This window comes from Bombus impatiens, unplaced genomic scaffold, assembly GCF_000188095.3.
Source record: "Bombus impatiens unplaced genomic scaffold, BIMP_2.2 scf_1461, whole genome shotgun sequence".
NCBI classification, from domain to species: domain Eukaryota; kingdom Metazoa; phylum Arthropoda; class Insecta; order Hymenoptera; family Apidae; genus Bombus; species Bombus impatiens.
This window is the reverse complement of record NT_177880.1, coordinates 1459040-1480661: the sequence shown is the minus strand read 5'-3', so window position 1 is coordinate 1480661 and position 21622 is coordinate 1459040. Positions and strand designations below refer to the sequence as shown.

Here is a 21622-nt window from a genome sequence, read left to right as displayed (position 1 = left end):
ATGTCCGGTGAATAGCAGACGATAGGAACGCGAGATCTGTTGCTCGTTTGTAAAGCGAGAGTACGGAATAGAAAACGTTATGAGACGCTTAATGCTCTAAAGAGAAGAAAAATATCATGAATGGACGGTGTAGTAATTAATCCATAATCATGGTAGGAATAAATAAAATAAATTTTATTTCCATGGAAGCAAAAAAATGATAAACGAAGGACGTTAGACTGGAATACGCAAAGCGAAGAATTGTATTATTTGAAGTCAAAGGGACATCAGATATGTTTTGTTAGACTGTGATAAAAGAAAATTTACATCGAGGATTACCTTTTTCTTCTCTCTAATTGTAGGTGGTTTTATTACTTTTAGAAACCAGATAATATGATTGCGTTGTAATGTAATGAAAAGTTAAGCTTCTTTATCGAGGTTCTTTAATACCGAAGTCATCTGCTATTTATCACTGCAACTTTCATTTCGAAGAAATACTAACAGATATTATAAGAACTCGAGAATATTTTGATAAACACAAACTGCCCCTATCTTACCTATCGAACAACTGATTACTGCTAATGACCTACTCTATACGATACTAATTAGCATTAAACCCCGCGAGGTGACCTATTTACTCGAACATTGATTTACAGCGAAAGAAGAGCGCGAAAGGGAAATACGGCGTACTGCAGCTTTGAAGGGACAAAGCGAGACGTTGAAAGAAACCCTGGAGGATATTCGCAGACAGATGTCGATGCTGGGTAAGTATAAAAAAGCGAGGACGCACAGAAGGAAGTGCCGTGTTGTGTATCGGAACGTGAGGAAGAGTTCGTTTCTCGTTTCGTCGGAGGAACGAGATTTTCCAACGAAATTTGACAGGCGGCATCGTACGACGAACGGAAGCGAACGAATACACGGATACCACGGCGGGGAATAGTCTTATTTTCGAACGTTCATTGCAGCCGGCGAATATAACATTTTGCAAAGTCAGGCGGTTACGCTGGCCGAGAGCAAATTGGAGCTGGAGAAGACCGTGATCAGACTCCGAAAGGAAATCGTCGACACCCGTGATGCGTATCTCGAGACAGAACGAGGTTCCCGAGTACTTTTAGACGAATCGAGAAAGGAGAACGAATCGGTGAGTTGGACCATACGATACATGCGATTGCGATTTCTCATCCAGTACAGAGTAAATCGAAGCGAGGAGATGGCGTTCATCGATGACCATCTAGACACGTGAGATATCGTAGTTTGAAATAATGACGGAATATGAAATTGTAGATCGATTGGTTACCATTAGAAATTGCAAAAATCTGCAGAATATGCAAGGGATGTCAAGGATGTCTGCAAGGAATATGTAGTAAATGAAACAAGGGTCTCTAGGTTCTTCTATTTCTGAATGTCTCGAATACTTTATGGTAATAATTACGATAATTTACTAAAACACCTAGTAAACCACTTTACTAAAGTAAAGGTAAAGGTATCTAGGTACGTTGTATGGGTAGGATGAGCATAAGCAATGGACATTGTTCGAGAAATTTTGTCAGATTCAATAGCCTACGCCTTTATGGCGTTATATACCACTTAATTTGTACCGAGGGTCACCAAAGTTCCGTTTCACCTATTTGCACCAGCTGTTCGGTTATTAATTAAGGCTGTTAACTGCTTTGTTATGTATGATGCGTTAATGATACAACAGACGATAGAAATTGCTTGCTGTTTAAGCCGATGTCGGTTTACTATACGGTCGCTACATAGCCTATATACAGGACTAAATTCTCCTGAATTAATCTGCTGTTCGGTTAAATCAATTTATACGAGTTCAGGGAAATTTACGATCAACTATATGGCTGAGTGTCAATTTTGTCGTATTACTACGAATATCATTTTTTTTTTAAATTAATATCATGATAGCCAGACTGCGGATTTTTATATCTTAAATATTCAGCTTATATGTGGGAAATATTTATATTTACGAAATATGAATCGTGCTCGTGTGTATCAATAGTTAGTTATCATAATCTACGTTAGAATAAATAATAATAGTTCTTAAAATATTTTTGTCGTAAATTATACGTATCGGCTGTGTGAAAAAAATTATTTATAGATTGAAAAGAATCCTTTTAGGTCACAGAACCGAAATGTACATATTTAAATTAGCTCCAGTATCGTGCCAGGTCATTTTCTGGTCTTTCTATGGATGTATCTATTCTCGTACTTATCTCGTATCTAGAATTTTTGAAACTTTCGATATTACGTCGTAACCAAGATTTTTCTTCCAAATACAACAAAATTTTTCCCCTATTTGTCAATTGCGTAGCATAAGTGGGTATAAAATTCAATTTTATTTGATTTCCGTTATTGTGCACATTTCTTAAAGTGCATATTACGAATTCAAATTGTTCTGCATGGTTGTATCTGATATAAATTGATTGTACGGCAGTTATAATACGAGTATCACGAGTCATAAATTGTTGCAAATAAAACATCTTGGCAAAAAATATGTAACATATTCATTTATGTCGTTTACGTAAAATACGCAAAATGTATGCAATATGAAGAAAATGTATTTGCATAAAAATCCGCTAGTATAAAAATCTAATGATAACGTACTGTATTCCATACAGTCATTAAGACGTTCGAAAATTAGATGTAAAAGGTGTTATTCGTAAAGGTGTTAACTACGTTTATTTTCTGATGTTCAATTTAACATGGCAATTGAAAAGAAATGTTTTCAGAGATTATCAGAAGAAGGGTACGAACTGACCTACAACAATGCTGCAAATCTTGTACGTAAACTTCCTGCTTCGTTATTTACTCTGTGGCTTACGATGATCGAAAGTTTATTGCTTCGTCGACAAAATTCTCGATTCTATTTTCGCCGCTTTCCATCAATCAAACATTTCAGTTCCAATTTCGCATTAACGAATTTACTAGTCAGTTTTGGAAATGGTCACAGTACAAACCTTAAACGTTAGTCTCTGTAATAGAATAGTAAATCGAATTATAAAATTGTGTCATAAGATAGCAACTTTTGTAATGAAATAGTAAAGTGTCATAAATCTATCCCATAAAGTACAAACTTTTGTTAGGCCAATAAACTACAGTGCAGGGAAAGGTAAAAGTGCTGATGGGCAAGAAAGGATGAGAAATCTCAATGGGTCCGTGGTTTAGGATAATAGGTAATTATAATCCATTCACGTGACCATTTTGGGTCAACAATACCTGTGAAACGTGTGAGCATGGTAGGAGTACTAAGACTGGTATAAAAGGACGTTTTGGTGGAGAAAATGAGTTAGTCGTTAGTCGTTAGTCGTTTGTTGAACTTCGTTGGGAGTTGATCACGAGTCGTTACGAGTTATTGGTTGCCGATTTTTGCGAGTTCGTGATGAGTTGTGAGTTGTGAGTTGTGAGTTGTGAGTTGTGAGTTGTGAGTTGTCACTCAGAAGTTAATTAGTTGTACCAATTTAGTTGTTTTAGTTGTATTACATTACTACATTGGGAAATAGCTCTAGTTAAATAATCATAGTTTCGTGTTTGAATCATCGTAAATAAACCTATCATTATAAATAAATTAATCAAGTAAATAAGTCACTATAGTTATACATTATTTGCTTCAGTTGAAGGAAGAGTACAAGGAAACGGCCGAGAAACTTCAGCAAGAAATCGCATCTTTACGTTTGATGGTCTCAATTAAGAAAGATAACGAGAGTGTCAAAGACGTCAGTGACAGTGATACGGATAAAACGATTCAAGAAGAGACCATTTTGAAGCCTGAAGATGATCCTGTGTTGGACATGACGCAGCAACTGATCTCGAATCGCGAAAAGATCGAGATACTGTCACGGCAAAACGATCGGCTGTCGAAAACACTATGTCGATTACGGCAATATCAAAGGCAAGTTACGACAAACGATTCATACAAATGACATACTTGCGAAAATCGTCAGGTTCCATTTTCTGACCTGTTATTCACTGTATTTATCTATTGGTTTGTAACATGAATAAGTTCGATCGAACAAGGAAAAATATTGAGTTCAGCCAAACTTATGTTACAATCCAATAAATAGATCGTGAGTACATACGTATAGCGATAGTCTATTCCCAACGGGTATTATATTTACGAAGTGAAAACTTGAATAAATTTATCGGTTGTTTCGTAGTTGATTTTTCCACAGAAGAGGATATAGGCCAATCTTCAACGATCAATTTGTATAGTAATTTCAGTTTTCAGTTATTTCAATTAATAAGTTAATTTCTCTTATGTAATTGCGAAAATTCTTTCAACTTGTCCTTCTTTTCTCTGTTATGAATACCACGCGCAGCTAGAAAATTGTTAGTATACTTAACCGTGGTGATAATATGATCTTACCCGTATAATTTGATTGATATTTTTTATATCTTGTTATAGCGGTAGAGTATCAAACGTAAAAAATAAAACGCAATATTCAGATACTGAATTATCACAAAATGAATATTTTATAGACAGACAGAAATAAACTGTCATTTTTGCAATATATATTACAAAGAAAATTACGTAATGAGCATGCTAAGTAGTACGATGTGACAATGTTTATCTTTTAGCATAAATGTAACAATTATAGATTACAGAACTATTTTGTTACAGAAATACGATTAGTAGCGGCATACATCGCTGAAGCAGTACAAGTTCCATCATTTTACCGATTTATCCGTCGAGCTTGATAATATGAAGATTTTGGACTTGCTTTTACATACCCTCCAGCCCTCGGAGCAAAAGGTCGACTTCATTTCCGAGCTTCCTCCAGAGATGTCGCAGTTGATATTGCGAAAGCTCGATCCTGAGTCGCTTCTGCGTGCTGCGCAGGTCTCGCATTCCTGGATGAATATTTGCCAGTCTGATCCTTGCTTAAGGAACACTGCAAGACAACACAAAAATGCAAAGAAGTTAGAGTTGGACAAAGTGAAAGAAAATTCCAACTATATTGATTCCGCCAGTTTCAATTATCTGAACCATATAAACTGTAAGTTAAAACAGTTGAACGATTACTACAAATCTTGTGATTATACTCAATGTGGAAACGTATATACAATCGTACGTAGAATCAATGAAGTTTCATATAGAAACCAGTTAGATTACGTAAATGAATGCTCAAATTTGCAGTTTTATTTTTAAGCATATTGATATTTATATTTATAAGTGAATCTTTAAAATTATATAAGTGAATTAAGTGTACAACATTGTAAGCAATGTAACTTTTAGAATAAAAACAATAATCATGATACGTGTTGTGTTTAAATATAAATGACACTGGATTGTCCAACTTAATCAATATATTGATAGATATGTTAATACTGTTCTATTATTGTAACATTGATATTACTTAACATTCTTAGCCTTATTTATTATTCCTGTACTAGATACATGAAATAATCTATGTAAACGTCTGACATGCATAATGATGTATTTATGAGTATATTATTAGTTGAATGTGGTTAGTCAGGTCAGTCAAGTTACCTGAACAAGAAACATCCAACCGTGACAAATGCTCAGGTATACAAACTGTGAATTTTATGGAGGGTAATTATTCCCGCTTTTGAGGAGGTTTTTCAAATTCCTTAGCACAATTGAAATGTTGGAGCCCAGCAAAATGGATTTCGTTTCAAAACTTCCACCAGAGGTGTAATACGAGTATCATAAAAGTGGCTGCAAATTTACAGGTGTAACAAAAGTTTTAGACAGATAGCTAGGGAAATATATTAGAATCTAGTATAGTAATTAATTTGGATAATAGTTCAGATAATACATTCACTAACATGTGATAAAGGACCACGTAGTAATAACAAGTAAAAATAATTTTTATTTCAATTGATAATCGTTCTGATATCTTGACGCTAAGAATTATTTTAAATTATATATGTCGGAGATGAAAGGACGCCGGAGCCGTCCCTCTGGAACTTCGGGAAAATCCGTAAAATTGCAATTAAAGTTTACAGTCGTAATTAAACAATTAGCCGTCATCTTGCTCAATTGCACTTGTTTGCGATTTGTGATAATAAACTTGGGCTCAAGGCGACCATCAGTCGCCGAACGTAGCCTCGGTCAACGGGACGGGCGCTTCGCCTAGCAAAGGTGTGGTATTATAGTATGACCCTCATTAAAAGAAATACCAATAGAGGTACTTGACAGTAAAACATTCTAACGGTTCCTTCGGACAACGAATACCTGTTGTTGACGAATCTTGGTCGATACAGACTTGACGGATCTATGATTGCTGCTGTCGTGTCCTACAAGTTTGACATCGTTAACATCGAGTTCTACGATCTGAAGACTGACATTGCCATATACGCGTGTCTACAGAATAGACATTCTCGCACGGAGAATCTAATAAACTTGAAATTGATCACACCAGCTATATCTTCAAAATTGCGCGATCGTGAAACTGCAAGTTAATGTCATCTACGATATCTTGGCAACTTTAGAGTCGAGGATCCAGGTGTAGAAGGAGTTTAAATGGAATAGGAGAATCACAGAGTCTGACGACTGAATATCATTAGCGACCGCCAATGTATTCTATAGCGATAGTTTAATCCCCTGGGTAATTTCGTTTGACTGCAAGTATTAGCTTGATTAGTGTCTGCTAAAATATTCTTAATTAATGAAAAATTATTCGATGGAATTTTTATAATAAATTAATAACTGAAGTGAAGATTCTTATGCATTAAATATGAAAAAATGTAAATCTACTAATAAAATAAAATGAGTAGAGGGTAGAAAAACACGACGCTCAAGATAATCGCATAATTTATTTTTGTATATACAGTCACTTTACAACGCGTACTTTTTGTTATACAGTGTAGCTCACAAATACTTAGGTCAGCAAACGGCGAATGGTCGCAGTAAAGACGGTATCAAAGTAAAAAAACTAATTCAGACGATCGCCCTGCCGCGATAGGTGTTAGTCTCCGTGAGAAATAAACGACACTGAACGATGTTGCACGCACAATCGGAAATCTCGACAAATCATTTTGTGTCTCTCTTATGTGTTTCATAGGGACAATCGATTTCTCTCGTTTTATAAAATTTTGTGACTCACGAGTCGATAAATTTCTTAGGGACGGGGAAGCTTTAGAGGCAAAAACATCGATCCTGTGATCTCTATCTAGGTTGGCAGTAATTCTCAGGCATGGATTGAAATTTTTCCTCGCTCCTTGTATACGCTCCCGTTCTTTGAATCATACCAGCATCGTGAAACTTCTTTTTCGTCGAACGATTTCGTAAAGTAAGTCAGATAACATCTTTGTTGTTTTATTTTGTACCGTTCCGTCGATTACGCATTATACACCGTAGTTTTTACGATAACACGCACGTAAATGTCGGACACATTGACGATCTAATGACAATGTACCGCAAAAAAAATGAGATATGGCGGTTCAACACTTGCGATCGACAATGAGAACACAGTTCACGCAATAATAACATAAAAATTTTAGAATATTTCCCTATCTCTTCCATTGTTGTTCTTCAATGTATGTTTTCACGAAGTAGCAACCCTTTCGATGTAGCAAAAAATTATTACAGTCGAAATTTAATAATTAACTTACATATATAACCGAAACCTACGAATTTCTTTCTTAACCATTACAAATTCAAATACATTCGATAGAAATATAATTATAATACGTTTCGAATCTAACTTCCTCTTTTTTTTTATATAGATATATATGTATATATATAAAACGCAGTATATTCGCGAAAGCAACGTCGACGATCGAAGCAGATCTTCTTTCTATTTTCGTTACAATAAAACATTCTTCTTTTCTCTTGTTCTTCCAGGAGACGCATTACTGGCCACAAATTCGTTTCGATATGTTGAACAGCGATATTCATTGGAAGAATACAAAGGATCACATTTCAAGAGGGAGGATATGTGACAATATTGCTCGCGATCAATCCGAATTCTCTAACGAGGAACAATTTTTATATAGTCAAGGCTTAATTATTCGAGAACGAACTCTTTCCTTTCAGAATTTTCTTTGCACACCGACCGTTATAGATCGACAGATATGAAATAGATATGATTGCTTTGAGACGTTACATTATAAAAATTGTATAAGTGTGCATCTTTCGAACGAAAGAACATAATAGAAAAGATACGTTTAAAAACCATTAGAAGATTCGTCGTAGTAGCGGTGAGGAAAATATTCACGCGCTTCTTTTGAATAATTACGCAATAGTTTGGTCGATCGACGCTCGTTTCCTTCATAGAATCACTTTACTTACAACATAGTTAACGTCGAACATTTCCAGACGATGTATGGTCATTATTTACATGTCGATAAGAATATCGATTCCACGTGATGGATTTTACAAATATATGTATATGATCTTATGCACGTCAAAGATATGTATTGTGTTTGGCGCTTAGGTTCTAGAAATTACGTATTTAAACGGTGCGCACAAAAAACAACCTTAAAAGTTACGACATTTTTTCATTAATGGCATCCAGTATCGCGAACTGGCAACCGTACTAATTAGTTCGATTCGTTTTCGTATTAAAAAATGAAACTTCTGTTCGTTCGATAAATCGAGCGACGCTGGAAATATTCGACGAGGCGAGTTGAAAAATCTTCGATAACGTCTCTTTCTGCGACCGAAGATCGGCAGTCGCCATTAACGATTAGAATTTAGGCTGTCTTCGACATTTTGTCGCGATCGTTAACAGGATTGACGAGCAGGGGAAGAACACGTTGACGCAGACATTGTTTCGTTTCCACGAGCGACGGAAGAAAAGAAATTTAAACAAAAAGGAAGAAAAACTTCGTCGTAAAAGGCTTATTCGATGAATCATTGCGATTATAATTAGGTCGTTCTGACGATTTTCTCTTAGGTCCGACTTATGCAGGTGCGCACGCTTACGCGAGCTTTAGTACACGATAGTAAAACGATAATCAACTCGTAGATCAGCACATGTTAATCATATTTACAAGTAGTATATCCCGGCACGGTATCTACTTTTCTTTCTTCAACCATACGTCAGCTTTCATTCAGACACTCCTTCTCGTTGATCATTCGATTACACACAAGCGGTACATTATCATATAATTAATAATATTATTATTATTTTCGCATCATTTTCAGACGCCGAATCGTATTCCGTGTTTTATAGAATCGATCAGAATTGTAAATCTCGAGTATAAATTCACGATCTTCGTTTCCACATTCTAGACACCTTCCTTTCGAATTCCTTTCGATTCGTCGAAGGAACTCAACTCGATGGAAACGATTCGACTTCGTTCTCGGTTATTTAATGCATACATGTCTTCGATTCTTCTATTTTCTTCGATTCTAGTCCATTTACAATTTAATCGATCGTGGTAGACCGTGCGTTTCCGTGAACCCTGTATATGAAGAAGAAACCTGTGATCACGCTCGTAATCATTTTAGAATCGATTGCGAAACTATCTCGTGCAAGTGTGTTGGAGATTGTCGAACGGAAATGGAGTGTCTTCGAGGCAAGCTCGATGCATTCTTTAGTACCGGGTCGAAATGTAACGATACATCGATGATCGTGACCGATCGACGATACACATTCATCATGGTACCTGTGTCCATTAAATGGAATGTAATCTGCATATAGTGTCATATGTATAATATATATATTTATATATATAATATAATCATAGTAATATAATATATATATCTATTCCTTTGCGCATTTGTAAAAAGCCTTGCTTGCCTAGAAACAACGTTGTACGGCGTATCTGTTCGTATAATTCTTATTTATGTATGTTACGTGTGTTACGTGTACGCGCGTGTGTGTATGTGTGTGTATTTATCTTGTTCGTTCATCTTTTTCTTCTTTTCTTTTTTATCGTTTTTCTCTACTGGCGTAAATCAACAAGTCCTTTAAAATACATTCTTCTATATTCTGATAATGCACGATCATTTAAATCTCTCTACCGAAACACTCAAACATAACACCGATTTATCGCTTTGTTTTTCTGTTTTTTTTCTGTTTTAACTATTTTTTTTTTTGTCATTTATTTTAACTCTCTCAACTCTTCCTCTTACGTTCTCTCTTTCCCCCATTAATCAGTCTTGGCATCGTAAAACATTTATAGGTGCTTCGATATATTTAACTTACAGAGTAACGTCTAAACGAATATCGATGAGTTTTATCCCTTTCACGCCCGTCTCTGTATTTTTGACCCCGGAAATCCCCCCATCCCACTGTTCTTACCACTCAGCTTCAACTCGATGCTTTACAAGCATTTCCTCCCCATAGCCCCAAATTTATACGTATACGCGTTAAATTTTATACATACATATTATTTATTCATATGTATATTTAATCTCGTCACCTTAAAAATATATTATTGTCCTTAGATGAGAACGTTCAGCATTTAACACGAGAGATGCTCCTCCTATTCACCTCTTCTCTACCGTCTGATCATTCGTTGTGGCAAACGAACGACAAATGGGACTCTGTTTCCCTATACTATCCCCAACGAAAAATAAATATACGAGTTAGCTTGCTATTGTTATTGGATCCGCCATTTATCCTTGCTGTAGCACGATTGGCGGGTCCCTTTTCATTGTATTCTCTCGTACAGCTTTGGCAGGAATCACGTGTCTCCTTGTCGGTTACAAGCCCAGTTCCTTTCCGCCATCTCGCTTTCTGTTTCTTCGTTTTCATTGGAATCGTTCAAACCTCGTGTCTCGTTCCCTCCGTTTCCCCCAGAAACGAACACCACCAACGATTTCCTTCGCGTTCGTCTTTGTCCGTTTTAGGCAGATGCTAACTCGTCGAAGACAAAAGCGTCGTTAAGTCGACAAGCGTGGCCAAAGGCGATATCACGTTGACAATCGTCGTTTCCGGGATTCGTTATCATACATCGTTGTCGTGACAGTACTCGATCTTCCGCCTGTTCAGCTGAAGACGTCGTTTATCCACTACGAAGTCTGACACGCAGCCTTTGATGCCTCGATGGCCGGGTTTTCCACCGACGAACAGCTTGCCGTTTGTCGTTAACAGGGTGGTCTCTGTGGATACTTTCACCGGAGTGAAATCGTCGATTTGTATCATCGACGTTCTTCGTCTTCTCGATGCCCTGATATGATGGAAAACACCATCGTCCACCCGTTCCTGCATACAAAAACCATCGGTAAAACATTTGTAATACTTCAATTAATTTAATAATCGCTAATAAACTAGAAATATTATCGATTAGTTTAAGTTTAAACCTACTAATTAATTATTTCATTTAGTTCCAATTGATCGATGACGTTAAGCATTCGATAACTTTCATAATACGATACATAATTGATAAAACACTAATACTAACCCTGCTCCTCAATGATATCTGCTCGCTCTTGCTCTTGTACGTAAGAAGAACTTGGCCGCCGTGTAACGATAAAATAAGATGTTCGATTTTGCCTCTTCCAACCCAGGCAATCAAGCCATCCGGATGCGTTGTTCTCAGTCTCAGCTCAAATTTATTCGACTGCTGACCCTTGCGTCTACAATATCGTTTTCTTTAGTGCGTGTTTGGTGTGCTTAGTCTTAAATATTGAGCTACAGTGCCATAGGACAAAGACATAATACATACAAGCAAGCATTGCTATAAAATAAATAAAAATCATACAATATCAACCCTAATAACCCTATGTTTCATGGTATGGCTTTGAAAGTTAAAGCTCTTTTAAAATATAAGATTATCTAAAGTATATCAATAATTATTAGCGTTTTGCTTTTATTTTGTACAATTTTTAGCAAATTGTTTTTGACCATAATTACTGATGAAAGTTTCTCTGATTAGGTTTGAAGGGCATGATATTAGCATTCTCTATTATCGAATAAATAGGTTAGCAGACACGGCGATACATAGGCACAGATAATAAAGGTCTCTCCCTCAAACGAGTACACCACAGTTATTCTTCCTAGAAACTTACTCCGTGTAATCGTAACTGTCGTAATCGTAGTCGACATCCTCCTCCAAGTCGTAGTCGGAGTAGGACTCCTCAAAGTACTCGCCGAGGGTAGTATTAGTTGAGTTAGTACTAGTCGGTGTTACACAATCAAAAGGTTAGTGATACTTTGATTGAAGAAGGATCTAATTAGTCTACTGTTACTAACGTTATTGAACAACCTAACTTGGTGCTCCTAATTCGGATTAGTACCTTAAGAGGTGTAGATGCAGTGACTTAGGAGTATGCGATAGAACTTTTAGAAAACGTTTACTGATTCGATCGTTGATCGATTCGATTTACCTTCTTCCGTTTCGGTGCTTAAATTGCAAGAAATTGTCGCCCTTGAAACGCACTGGCCTTTCGGATAATTCCGTGGATACATCGTAGCCCATGACTAGCAAATTAAGAAGGAAAGAAACATCTCTTTGTGTTTACAAAATTTTACAGTTCATTTTTAATAAGATGTGACGAACATTACTTACAAAATTCGCAGTGGAGACCATTGTAACCGTTCGCACATTTGCACAGATAACTGTTTAACAGAGGTAAACATACTCCACCATTGTGACAAGGGTTCTCGTTGTTAGGACATGGTAGACCATCATAGATTTCCGTATTATGTTGAGTAACGTTTACAGCTAAATTTTGATACGTTTTTCCATTCACCATCAGTCTTTGTACCGCGCCTACCAATCCAGTCCAGGCTCCAGCGAGTCGATGAACTTCTCGCCAATGTCTACCATTTAAAGAAATATATATTTTCTATCTAAAGTTCTTCGTTGAACGAAACATATTTAGAAACTCACTTAACGCCGCCAACATAAAGAGGCATTTCGAGATTCAGTTCCGTTAACGGACTTCCGGACAGTCCTCTGGCAACAGTTCCGTCGTCTAATTGAAGAACTCCTTCTCTGCCCAATCTACTGATTCGAACACAATGCCACGTGTCGAGCGTAACAGGGTCTGGAGAGGTAATATTGGCGATACCACTTCCAAGATTGAATCTAAACTCCAGTTTGCCCTGGACCAAGTTCAGACTAATGAAATCACCACGTCCGTTGTTCAACTGGCCATTGTAAAGTAGCAAACCGTCGTTGGCGTGCGTGAGAAACCATAATTCGATGGAGAACGCTTTCGCTACACCTTCCAGGCATAGAAGTTCCAAGAAACCGTCCCCGGACATTTCGGGTATCAATAGCTCTGTTAACTCAGCGTCGACTAGAATTAATTAAACGACGAAGTTATTCAATAAATTATTCGATAAGTTGTTCAGTGATGTAAAAACAAACGTCGTTAACTTTAACGAATCGGTACAATGTATCTCGTTAACGAATACATATCAAACGAATTTTTACTCACGGATTTCACAGTGTTCTCCAGTCCTGCCAGGTGGACACTTGCAAACGTAACCACCTTGTGGAAGAATATCACAAGTGGCTCCATGCTGACAAGGTTCGCCTATACAAGGATCTAAAGACTCTTCGCAATTTCTGCCAGTGAACTGAGGTGGACAGATGCATCTATAATCAGGCGGATCGTATTTCTCCACTGCGTAATTGCCATGTTCGAAGCTCGTCTCGTAATCGATGTCGTAATCGTAATCGCACTTAGGTGCCGCGCAACGTTTCTTCGCGTTTTTCTTCGATCTGCGTTGATCGATCGAGATGCAATGCGATCCTTTGCATCTGACAATGTTCATGCCATTCTTGTTTTTACCTTTCCCTCGTTTCTGAATTCTTCTGCACTCGCGACCGTTGCAGAGATCTTCCTCGAAGATGGGCTGACATGTTGCGCCGTTTTGGCAAGGCAGATTGGCGCACGCGTTCTCTCCGCATTCTTTCACACGATAAGTCTCCAAGATCTCTTTATCGCGGCCCACATGAAGATCGACGAAGTTTCGATTGATTTTCAATTTTCGTATGCAACCGAGGAACCCATGGTTGGTACCGATATTATCGTAAACCCTGCGCAGATAAAAAGCTTTCGCGTTATTAAATTTCTCGATGAAATGCGAGGACTAGACGAGTAATTGCGAGGGAAAAATTACTTAGAATAATTAGTAGGCATGTTCCCGACGAACGTATCTTGGTTGAGATCGAGCGACTTCAACATTCCTTGACTTTGACCAGCAACATCTTCCCCATCGTTGAAAATTAAAACGCCGTCCTTGTGATATCTTTTCGCGGCAACTCGATGAAACGTTTTCATAGTAATTCTTTCAGGCGAGGAAAGAATTACAGGGCCATTCCCTAAATTGTATCGAAACTGTACATGTCTGTAAAAATAAATTAAATCCTAAATAGTATACACGAAAGTGCGAACTTTTTAATCTATGATTCATTAGCTCGATATATAATGTCATGTATTGAAATAACCGTGTCTAGAAGATAAGAATCTTTCCCGAATAAACCAACAAGGCATTATCAATACACCAACGTAACTATATTCACGTGAATGATACTAATTCAGGAGATAACAACTACAGACCCGTCGACGATGGCTAACGAGACGAAATCCCCGGTGCCGTCGCTCTTCTGTTGGTTGTAAAGTATAATCCCGTTGTCAGCGTACGTCTTGAACTCAACCTCGACGCTGAACTTGTGGTAAGCCTTCAATCTGTTCATCCTGACGTAGCTCTTGCCGTCGAACGACGGCACCTCGTAATCCCTTTTGTTGATCTCCTCGTCGCATAATAGACCGGTGTAATTTGGACGACAGATGCAAACGAACGTTGCGCTCGGCAGATCGATGCACGTCGATGTCGCGTGACACGGATACGACAAACAGGCACGAAATTCTTCGGTCGGTGTAACAGGCACGTAATTAGCTGGAAAAGGGTCAGTTTCCTTTACATTCTTTTCTTCATCTTTACACGGCGCAAATAACGTTGGAAGATTCGGTCAAAGAGAGCCCCTTTCTATATCTTTTTTCTTCTCTTTCACTTACACCTCGTTTGAACGACACTTTGCTCTTAGAAGCCGAAAGAACGTAATGCAAATGGTCTTTGTTCCTTTGTAATAAGAAAATTAATGTTATTCTACAATATAATTTCTTTGGTAACTCTGCTTGAAATGAGCGACACGTAAAATTTGTGAGATTGTATTTTGCTTTAAAGAATAAGTACTTTTTGTAAAAGAAAGACGTATATTTCGGGAGATATACTTATGAAATAATATGACCATTATAAGAGTTTTTAAAATTTTTATCGCTAATCTTCGTATTTTATCTCTACCATTTACTACTTTACACTGCTATTATCGTATACACATTAAAAGAGAAAAATGCAAAACCATCGCTCGAATAAACAGGAGAAATCCCCAAGAACAACCAGAGTAGATAAGATCGGATCAATTACCAAAACATTCCTGTCTGTCGCTGGTTTCCGCGTATCCTTCCGAGCAAATGCAACCTCCATTGGAGCATTCGCTGTTAGGAATGGTGCAATCCTTGTCGTCGGTACAGAGGTCGCCGAGCAACGCGGTGACCACGCGAATCGTCGCCGGGGTTGGTCTATACGCTGCCGCCACTCCTGAAAAGCAGAATTAACGGATAAATCGACGTCTCTGCATTGAGTCTGGAGAAAAAAGGCATTTCTCGTACGGTCTTCGTTCCGTACGACATCGATCCGATTACCAACGTCGAGCTGATTCAGAATTAACCGTCAAGCGGATTTAGGAATGCACGTTTCGAAGCGCACACATACAGACATATACACATAGGCAAACTAGCGCGTGCACAAGAGCACAAACATATTAATTCGTAGTATTTATTCAACGCTATTTCAAACTATTAATTACGTCACGCTGTTAACGTTATCGCGACGACGATAATTACGTAGCACCGGTTACAGAAACTTATGACGAAATGCATTTGGCTCTGGTGCTACGTGTATCACTGAATACTGAAAGTGGCGGGCGGAAATTCGTTTGATTAAATTTGACTTTAATTTCCCCGGGATATTGATATTTCGTTATCGCGTTGAAATGTTTGTAGATAAGTAGATTACGGTAGTTTAATAGAATGGAATTTAAAGGACGGACACGTAGATGTCTTAAAACAAAATGAAAGATAGCGCGCAAGATTGCATTTCGTAGTCGTCGCGTGTAACTTTGGGATGAAATATCGACACGGACGGGCGTAGAATGGAATTGGGCTCGATTTTTACCGTGCTTTAAATTGTCCCTGTCGATCGTGATGGTTTCTTGATGCGCCCTGTGGGTGTAATAATAGCGAGGATCCGGTTCCGGCACCAACAGATGCCTGGTAGATTTCGATAACGGAGAAATGGCGGCTGCTGGTTGGGTATATTGCACTGCTGTATACCTTTTAACGGGGAAGTCCGTGTTCACCATGGGATCGTCTGAAAATTTTACGAACGTTCCACAATTCTACCACTGTTCGTTTTGGGTGATGCGATGGAAAGACAAGGTTACGATTTCAGAATTAGACGGCGCTCAAAAATAAACTCGTTTTGGACGAGCAACGAATTGTAATATATAAATAATTTCTTTTAAAATATATATTTGGAAGCACATTTGACCATTTAAAAAGTGTATTATATAACACACGTAACATATTGACAAACAAGTTCTATAGCGAACCACTTAATATCGTAGTAAGTCATTGTACGAATAAAGGGGAACTTTCAGTCTCGAACAAAGTAGCGGAAGCGCATCGTGAATTTTTGAAATGATAAAAATCGGATAGCATATTCCATCGAAACTAGGAAGTCCGAGTTGGCATCAGAAACCGAAGACAGCTTAATGGGATTTTAATTACTTTCCAATTGCAGCGTTGCTTCCTATTATTTCACATTGACGACTTTCACTGTCCTCCACTCTTTCCATTATTTTTTCCTCTCTCGGTTTTTGTATGTTTACCCCTCGCCTCCCGCCGCTGTGCCGATCGTCGCATATTCCTCTCGATATAATCAACGCTTTTATCGACTGCGGGACAAACCGACAACGAAATTTTTCTCCCGCTCGCATTCGGTCTCCGATGAAAATATTTTCTGCTTGGAAAATTGGTGTGTAGAAATGGATGGAGAAGGGGTTGAAAGGGGCGAGAGGAATGGATTTAGCCAATTTAAGAGTTCGTTGATTGGCGGAGAAGAGAATCTGACGGCAAATACGAGTTGACATTTACGAACCGAGAGAATTTCTTTCTCGATCCACATCGACGATTGGCCTTTTCATCGGAGGGGTTGGCTTTATCGACGTTACCGTTTCCCTGTTCCATTATTTCATTCCCTCCCTGTTTATTTTACAAAGAGTACCAAAGAACTGGAGTAGGATTAGCTACGTATTTATCTGCTGAAAGCGTGGAATTTTGATGAAGTTGAGAGTTCAAATAGGTGAAGTGGAACAGACAGATGTGAATGATGTCACGCAGCTATTTCTTGGTTTTACATTTTATTCTCGTTTTTCATGAATCGTTAACGGTTTTCTGCTTTCGGTGGGAAACAAGTTTCATCCATGCATGAATTCAATACTTATGTATGTGTTATATGTATGTATGTACATATTAAATACTTATGTATATATGAAGACAAACGTGCTCACGACATGTAATTGAATTTCGAGATGACGATGTCAATATTGACAGGTATAAATATTTTCTACCTGTCTTTCGACTCTCTCGCTGTCGCCGCTAATTGGAATAATATTTCCTTTTTAATTAGAATTATTTTCGACACGAAGTACGACGATGAAATACGTAAGATAAAGTTCCCTTTGCATACGAGGAAACATTCGGCGAATTCTCTTCTTAAAATTGGAAGAGATTGGCAGAACGGTTAAACCGAGTACAAAATAAATGATAGGATAGTAGATCAACGGGCAGACAAACACTCGATTCGTACAAGATGCCTCTTCGACTCTCCCAATGATCTCCCAAAATAATGATACTCCAATTCAGCTTCGTTTATTCCAGTCGAACGAAACAATTAATAGTCTCGCCCCTTCCTTTTTCGTGCGTCACATCGATCAAACGCACCCTCTCCCTTAATCAAACTTCACGTCACGTCAGAATGTCCACGTAAGCGGGATATCCATTCTTCTTTCAGTAGTCGCGTATCCTCAACACGGAAAAGAGATCACGCGAGGAACGTCGAAGAAATTGCGGCATACAATATTTACGGGGTTGAAAGTGGCGTCGACCGCGTGCGGTTCCATGCGATATTTCGCTCGCGGAAATTGTTCTACGTCACGTACGGGGGAAGAAGGGAAAACGTGATGAAAAAATAGTAGCCTTCTACTATGCAGAGAGGGAGCTGCGTCCTTTCGGTATAAAACATGACAACAGTGGCGGAGAGGCTGTAAGAGGAAAGAGGATGGTTCATCTGCTCAAAGTAATCTGATTTATGTTTGACTCTGTAGAGTGAGTCCCGAGAAAGAAGAACTTTTTAAGAGATTGACTTTCAGCGACAAGGGAGGACCAGGGCAACGTTGCTGAGGCGGGGCTTTGGACGGGGGGGGGGCTGAGCAATCGAAAATAAGGGGTGAGAGGTTACGGAACCAGGAGGAGACTTTAATAGATTTCGACGTTTCACTCCGCGAACTTTGTCAGTGAATGTGGAATACTCTGCAGCGACAGATGGAGAGGCTTCTCTCCGTTTTCTTCTTGGTTAAGACTCGTTGCTTCGTTTGACGAGTCTATCGACTATACGTGAAGTTCCAAGAGCTCTTGTATTCCACTATATTTACAATCCGATGATTTTATGGTAGATATCGAGGAACTTTAACGTGGATTTATCGATTATGCTCTTGTATTAACAATAATAATATTGTATTGTAATAAACGATTATGACTTTTCATCCGAGGATATTATAACGAGGCAGTGCATGATAATTTAAAATAATTTTTACATTATTTTCATAAACTCATATTTTTAAAAGTGTAGCGGCACATAAGCCAATGGAAGATTCGAATCGGGAGAGGCTCATATTATTGTGCCTTGGAGTGTCAACGTTGGTTTGGTTTAATAGGTTCAAAGGTAAACGAACTCCGGACAAAATATTATCGCCGTTATTTGCAATCGTGAACCGCAGTTACATTCCAACTTTTTATAACAGCTCCGGTCGATACAGATAGACGAACGTGCTCTCTAGGACAGCTAGTATAGCGAATCTTTATAGCCAGTCATGCAGTCGAATAGCGAGCGTAGAGTCGAACAGTAGTATCGAGCGAGCGACGATAACAACCGGTGTACACTATTTCTGTACTTGTATTTAAAGTGATTTTAATATACACTGACTATTACAATTTTATCACTCGTCTCTTTAATAAACTAATAGGTATAATAAACCATCTCAAAGGTTTCTTTCTTTGTACCTGTTAAATTTCATTTTTTTCCATTTTAAATTGCGAATGCATGAGTTACACGTGAAACTTAAGTTACGCTAAGTAAGTTTTCCCATTTATAATAACAGATATAGCAATTGAAACGAATAGAAAATAAAGTAGATAGCGAGCTAGTTCGAGGAGTTCGAAAAGCCAGGTATTGAAACCCTTTTCCTGATTACCTGGTCCACGTGAATTCGCCAGAATTCATTCGAACGAGATGCAAAGAGAATTTTTTCTTGGATAGATTTATCGCGACCATCTATTGAACACGATATCGACCGAATCTCCGACGGTTAAATTTATGTGGGGACAGTGGTATCAAACAGCGGTCGATACTGCATTCGTTCGAACTTTCGAAAGACTCTAGATCTGTCGCGGACTAATTCATTTTGATGGCGGAGTTGTGCTTAACGGCCTGGGCAAGGCATTTCGTTACCGTTTCTTAAGGTTCCGATGTAAGTTCCGGCCGGGCATAGCTCACAGGGACCACTTAAGACGGGACTTCGCTTCCAAGTCAACGGTGATTTAGTTAAATCCACCTTTGGCGCTTAGTTTCGCGAGTTAACGTCACCAACTTTCCCAGAATTTACCTACGAGTGAGATAGCGTACTCTTGGGATAAAGGAAATTCCGCGATACGTATCCTGTTCAATCTTTTCTACCTTTCAATTCCACGATTTCGTTCGAACTCGGTTTAGAAAAAGAAAAAGGTGGATAAATCGATAGAAAGGAATAGAAATTCCAATTAATGAAACAAGTACGGTAAATATGTTATTAAATTGTAAATTGACTTACTTTGCTTTCTTTCTTGTTAAATCGTTGATCGACGGGTTGTTTATTCTTTTAAAGGGAAAGATCATGGTGCAACGTTAATCATAGAACGTTAGCAAGAAGAAAGCAAGCAAAGTAGTGTGGGCAAGCGTTTCGGGTGTAAAGGGGTTATAAACATATATGTATACATGTTAGTAGAAACTTGATAAGTTTATTATCACGTAATGGATACAAAGGAACAGGTTAGATGATAGTCCTAATTTTAATCAGGCTGTGCGATATTGCATCTCCCATACGTTGATAAATATATCATTAAATTCCCTACTTCAAGCTCCAGCTTCTAGATAACACTTGTTCCTAATTAAGTTATTCTAAAATTCGTGAACCCTCGAAATCGTTACGACAATATCTCGTGCTTTAAACAATCCCTCTCTTCTCGTCTATCGTTAACTTCTTAAATATTATATATTCGCTGCTCGTCACCTAATTTTTACAAACAGATATATGTATTGTATTCCTTATTCGCAAACTATAATCGAACACACGGAAGAAATATGATAAGTCTATTTCTATTGATTTCTGGATGTTTCGTAAAAGATACGACTTATCATGTTTTCCTCTATGGCCTTCGTATATAAACAAAACATTCTGAAAATTCACTACAAAATTAACAAACACGTTGATGAACTATTTTATTGTACTACGCCATTCACCAGCTATCAAGACCGATTAATCTCTAGAGAATAAATTTGCGTTTTATAGACAGGAGCGAGTCCTGTTCGACAGCTGATCCAACGTGTGAAAAGTGCTCCCAGTGGTTAATTAGTTTAGTAATGCAGAATATAAGGCGGCCTGTACGGCGTATGTTCAGTGAACCCACCTCTGCAGTGGCCGAAGGCCTGTGTGACCACGTCTGCTTGATGGCGACAAGCGTACAGTCTGAGCTCACACTCGTTGTCGTATGTCTGTCCGTCACTACCGCAAACCGGCACGGACGGTATGTCCGATGGACAGGACGACGGACAAACACAGTGTGGTCCACCGATTTCCGAACACTGCCCGCCGGAATAGCATTCCAGCTCGTTGCAAGACGTCGGGATCGGTGGTATCGTATCGGCTGCAAACAAACAGAACGAACCCGTTAAATCGATCGATGGATGTTATTCGGTTGGAATATTAGTTCAGTTTATACAGAGTTACACAGAGTCTATATAACACCTGACGCTATATCGTTGTAAATTTGGTTTTATATGAAAGGAAATTTTTTTGGGATTTAAATGACTTGGTACTATTCCAGGACGATAATTTTTCTACTGTATATTCAATTTTAGGCGTCGATGGAAGCAAATTGGTTGAGATTTGAGTTATACTATATTCTGTGGAAGTTTCCTTTCGCGTGATACCTGAATAGCACCCTGTAGGTGTTAATATCTTGTTGTGGTCGGTGCAAATGGTACATTTCTGGCCCTGGATATCCGGTTTGCAAACGCAGCGACCTGTCATTTGTTCGCAGTCTTCTCTAACGGAACCAAAAAGCGAGCAGCCGCATGCTGGATCATTCAAAGGAAATTTG

General features: G+C 38.3%; 2 protein-coding genes across 10 annotated transcripts in view; one reads left to right on the top strand and one right to left on the bottom strand.

Annotated features, from left to right (window-relative positions):
* The first annotated feature begins 640 nt into the window (after positions 1-640).
* On the top strand, positions 641-4779 carry LOC117152405. Its single transcript, XM_033324083.1, has 4 exons — positions 641-743; positions 945-1120; positions 3603-3880; positions 4610-4779. Exons 1-4 carry the CDS (start codon positions 731-733, stop codon positions 4638-4640), a joined length of 498 nt encoding a protein of 165 aa, XP_033179974.1. The 5' UTR covers positions 641-730; the 3' UTR covers positions 4641-4779.
* A 1970-nt stretch (positions 4780-6749) lies between these two features.
* Positions 6750-21622, bottom strand: part of LOC100749423 (agrin-like) — a 389618-nt gene continuing 374745 nt past the window's right edge. For 6 of the 9 annotated variants that reach the window (XM_033324077.1, XM_033324078.1, XM_033324079.1 and 3 more), the window contains 13 exons: positions 21453-21599; positions 20930-21166; positions 16101-16295; positions 15291-15464; positions 14423-14762; positions 13983-14210; positions 13295-13899; positions 12742-13153; positions 12418-12671; positions 12236-12329; positions 11918-12025; positions 11311-11485; positions 10854-11111 (listed from right to left, as the gene is read on the bottom strand). In XM_033324077.1, coding sequence (XP_033179968.1) covers positions 10854-11111; positions 11311-11485; positions 11918-12025; positions 12236-12329; positions 12418-12671; positions 12742-13153; positions 13295-13899; positions 13983-14210; positions 14423-14762; positions 15291-15464; positions 16101-16295; positions 20930-21166; positions 21453-21599 — 3227 coding nt within the window. Of the gene's footprint in view, positions 11112-11310; positions 11486-11917; positions 12026-12235; positions 12330-12417; positions 12672-12741; positions 13154-13294; positions 13900-13982; positions 14211-14422; positions 14763-15290; positions 15465-16100; positions 16296-20929; positions 21167-21452; positions 21600-21622 lie in introns of all 9 variants that reach the window. The other 3 variants (XM_033324076.1, XM_024371632.1, XM_033324075.1) reach the window with 2 other exon arrangements.

What these genes read in the sequence shown, in the direction of transcription:
- LOC117152405 (XM_033324083.1), top strand. An exon ending in CGAGAAAGGAGAACGAATCG is followed by an intron (nt 1,121 to 3,602) that starts GTGAGTTGGACC and finishes TATTTGCTTCAG; the next exon opens with TTGAAGGAAGAGTACAAGGA. An exon ending in CGATTACGGCAATATCAAAG is followed by an intron (nt 3,881 to 4,609) that starts GCAAGTTACGAC and finishes ATTTTGTTACAG; the next exon opens with AAATACGATTAGTAGCGGCA.